The sequence below is a fragment of the Alligator sinensis genome, unplaced genomic scaffold (assembly GCF_000455745.1).
Source record: "Alligator sinensis unplaced genomic scaffold, ASM45574v1 scaffold337_1, whole genome shotgun sequence".
Classification (NCBI taxonomy): Eukaryota; Metazoa; Chordata; order Crocodylia; family Alligatoridae; genus Alligator; species Alligator sinensis.
Window position 1 is genome coordinate 2,750,711 of NW_005841927.1, and position 4,121 is coordinate 2,754,831.

Sequence of the window (4,121 nt, forward strand, 5' to 3'; positions counted from 1 at the left end):
CATTTCAAGGGGGGGAAAATAACTTGGAAATGTCTCCTAGCATCTTATGTCCAAGAATGACCTGAGCACAGTTTAGGCTTTTAGAAGTTTCCAAAGCTCCTGAATATCAAGGTTACCTTGTGTTCGTCTATCTGGGACAGCACCGTGTTGAGGATAAGGCTGGGCGAAGGGGCAATGTTTAAACTCTGCTCTGCCAGGGTGAGCCAGTTGATGAAGTCCTGAAGGGAATTCTGGAACTCTGTTGCCATGTTGAGTGCTTCTTCCAGCTTTGACTGCATGTTAATAAGGGGGGAAGAAGAAATAAAAAAAAAAAACAGAGTGACAAAGTTCACAATCCGAGGCTTTGCAGACAAAGACATGCATTGTATCCTAGATGAAATGAACCCTCTAATGGGAACCTCATCAGTTCAACCAGGGAACATGACTTGTTTGCAAAAAAGAGGAGATTTCAATGCAAGTGGCTGTTTCCCAATCAGTTACTTCGGAAACAAGCAGACAAGAATTGTACACAAAAGAGGAGGCAGCTCCATAATCGACACACAAGCGGTAGTGTCACCGCTAGGGCTTCCTGGGAAACAGATCTCTGTGTGAACAATGGTTCAGGCAGTGGAAAGGAGATGACATTTCAAGGACAGCTGCAGTGCCAGGAACTGAACCTGTGCAGAGGCCACAGCCTTTCTCGTTTTATTTTAGTGCTGATTAACATGCCGCTACAGCAGTCGGGCCAGCAGGGAGTTTGGCTCACTGTCTCTTGAGAAGGAGAAAGACATCTTTGCCTTTCCGAACTGGATGATGTTCTCATATCTTTTAATTGCCCTAGTGATTTCTTTCCCTCCCTCTTTGTCCCTGTCTCTACCTCAGTCCTCTTTAGTTTTACTTTCATTTGCAGGAACACCAATTTAACCTGTTCTTGTAACTGTCTATGCAAATGTTGCTTTGGTTTCAAGCATCCACCAAATTATCTCATTTGGAAAGAATGCTCAGTATATACAAGTGCGGAGCAAACTGATCTCATGGGTTGGATTGAAAAAATAACCCCAGGTCCCTGACGCACAGCTGACTCTGCCTATGGCAAGAGACCCACGTTCTTTCCTCAGCAGTGAGGAGCCTGGCTTGCAAATAAACTCCTCGATAGTGGAAGCGGAGCACATCTGATTGCAAACCGTTACCTTCCTCTCCTCCATCTTAGTGCTGACCAAGCACCACTTCTGTTCCAGCAGCGCTATGCTTTGCTCGGTCTTGGAGCCAGAGCCAGAGTCATCACGATTCAGCAAGATCAGTCGCCCCTTGGCCAACAGCTGAGTGTACACCTCTTCCTTGGCTTTCAGCTGGGCATACAGCTCCTACCCCAAAATCAGCAGAGATACCGTGTCAGGGGAATTAAAGTTGACTGGAACCCAGGATCACAGAAAAATTAGGACAGACAGCAAAGTGACGCTGATGCAATTATCACAATGCTTCCGAAAGACACACATTCATCACTGAGATACCAGCCTCCATCTGCAAACTCGGGGCTACTCTGTGACCTTGGAAGGAATGAAAGATGAAAGAAAGGCTTGTCCCACTCCCCATCAGGCAACACCACCTAACAAGGACATAACATTAACCTTTGTGAATCAGGGACATTTAAAATCTTTACTGAGACGTTACCATGTGGGCATTGAGTTGTTCACGGGCAGTTTCAGGCAGGCCTCCTGTGGGCCTTGATGCAGACAGCTGGCTTTCCATTCTTGTTAGCCACAGGAGGAAGTCTTCAATCTCACCATGGAAACCCTGGGCCTGTTAGAGAACACAATCAGAAATGGATCAGATGACACCCTCAGCCATTGATCAGGCTTTTAACCTGGATGAAGAGGCAGAGAAGAATTCATTAAGATACTAAAAAAAATGAGGGCGCGTGCCTTGTCTTCGTAACAATACAATCATCTCAGCAAATTCACGAACACAGTTGATTTTCCAAAGACAGACGGCTGCTCCTAGACGGAGCTTCCCCACAAAACTGTACCTTTGGCTTGGAAAGAGAAAGTAATTCATCTTTTTAAGACGAGTGTCACTATGTAGCCTTGCCTTCCTGCTAACAAAGGAGCATTTTTTACCTCGGGTAACTAATGCGCAGGGACAGTTTGGAGGTAACACGCAACAAAGACAAGGCACTTCAAGGTGTTGAGATGAGGTAAGCTAAGCCATGCTACCATTATAACTTCCCAATTTGGGACCTTGGCATTTGGCAGGTTTAAACCCTGATGTGCTTGCAACTCACTGCATTATTACGTCAGGACAGTTCACGAATGGCGTTTATACCCATTTTAAATGTGTGTGCGCACACATACGCAACTACCAGTCTTGAAAACAAGGTCTCTCTCTCACATCTGCTCTTTACTCTGGAAACAGAGACCCCAAGCAGAAGCAGACCCTCTACGCCACAAGCTTGAAGGTTTCTGTCTCCAGAACACGGCGCACCTGCTGAAGCGTGGACTGCAGCTGCTGCTCCCTCTCCTCTGTTTTCTGCAGCACCGACTCCCAGCACGAGTTCAGTTTCTCCAGGCGGTTCCTCAGGGCGCTCGCATCATCCCCTGCACTGGATTCCAGCAGCTCATTGCCGGCTTTGTTCACCGTCTCTACCGTTGCCTGGTGGGCCAGCACATCATTCTTCAGCACCTATTCAAGGCATTTGGGGGCAACGTTAGGCATTCAGTTGTTCTGTTAGGTCCAGCACTCAGCCAAGAACCTAAGTCAGCTCCCATCCTTCACTGTCTGGTGAGACAGAAGGAAGTACTTACACGGTTCCTACAAGAACAGAAGGACGTACTTACATGGTGTTTTGCAAGCTCCACTTCAATGACTTTTGGGTCACCATTGATCGGTCTCTGTGCATCTAACAGCTCTTCGGTGTGGGTCAGCCAGGCCATGAGCTCTGCTAAGGCATGCTGGAACTGACCAAGCGCTAGCAAAGCCGCCTCTAACTTGTGCTGTTCCAAGATAGCAACGAGAATGCCAATCAAGATGGTGGCAGAGGAGGAGGCTATACCAGCCAACTTCAGCCCTCAAGTATTTGGGAGCCCCCCCCTTCACCTTACCTGTCTGTGGGCAATCTTTTCGCCCAAGTTCTCCCAGAGATGTTTCAGCTCTGTCAGAGGCTCCTTTATGATGTCTCGGTCTGTCTCATCCGTCGCTTTTTTTAGCATCAGTTCACCCTGGTGATTAAGCTTCTCCATCTCAATCTGCTGCTGGTAAACCTCCAATTTAAACTCCTGTCAAAGAGAAGGGGGGAAATAAATACCCAGCTGCTGGAAGCTGAGCTTTGCCACCTGAGAGCAGCAATGGAGAATGGGGTCTTACTGCAGGCGTACCTTCATCTCGTTCATCTGCTCCTTCACGGTGTTGAGGTCGGTGCCAACAGGAGGCATGTTGCACAGCTTAATCACGGCATTATCCAGCCAGTCAAACATTGCCTGAAATGAGGAAAAACCAAACCTATATCAGCATCAGTGCAGGGAAAAGCAGAGCTCCACATGCTGCCAGAAGAACAGGGTGGGCGACAAACAACAAACTTCTTTCTCGGAGTAAAAAGGCTGACAATGCATATACTCGGCCACTGCACTGCTCAGCGAGCTCATTTCATCCTTCCCACCCAACAGAAGACACTGCCTGGGCTCACGTACATTGTGCTGTTTTCTCTTCGGAAGTGTGTAACCCTTTAGGAGGGTGGATGCCGGCCAAGTCTCTGCTGCAGACAAAGCAGTGGCAGAAATGCTGAAACCATGTATTTCTATTCCTTTCAGCTAGTCATTGCGTGCAGGGTTGGACATACATTGGAAGCTCTTTGGGGGCAAGATCATCTTTTTGTACAGCACCTAGCAAAATGAGAGGCTGGCCCAAGCCTGGGGCCTTCTCAGCACTACCTAAAGATGTGCCTCTTACCTGCAGATTATCCTGGTATTGCACAGCAGACTGCATGGCCTCCTCCAGCTTCTCTAGCCTCTCCTTCCAGGTCTTGTTTAGGTTTTCCCATGCATTGTTCATCTGGAAGACAAGGGATTATTCCCAAATCCATTAAGCTATTCAGTTAGAATCCATGCTACTTTTCACAGGACTTCCAGCTAAAGTGGGGGGGGGGGGGA

General features: G+C 47.8%; 1 protein-coding gene across 1 annotated transcript in view; it reads right to left on the bottom strand.

Annotated features, from left to right (window-relative positions):
- The window catches only part of MACF1 (microtubule-actin crosslinking factor 1), a 223,459-nt gene that overhangs the window by 24,809 nt on the left and 194,529 nt on the right, over window positions 1–4,121 (bottom strand). The window contains exons 70-77 of the mRNA XM_025198710.1: window positions 3,922–4,023; window positions 3,351–3,452; window positions 3,078–3,251; window positions 2,814–2,969; window positions 2,461–2,658; window positions 1,651–1,779; window positions 1,170–1,343; window positions 117–272 (exon numbers count right to left, since the gene is read on the bottom strand). Of these exons, the coding sequence (XP_025054495.1) occupies window positions 117–272; window positions 1,170–1,343; window positions 1,651–1,779; window positions 2,461–2,658; window positions 2,814–2,969; window positions 3,078–3,251; window positions 3,351–3,452; window positions 3,922–4,023 (1,191 nt within the window). The remainder of the gene's footprint in view (window positions 1–116; window positions 273–1,169; window positions 1,344–1,650; window positions 1,780–2,460; window positions 2,659–2,813; window positions 2,970–3,077; window positions 3,252–3,350; window positions 3,453–3,921; window positions 4,024–4,121) is intronic.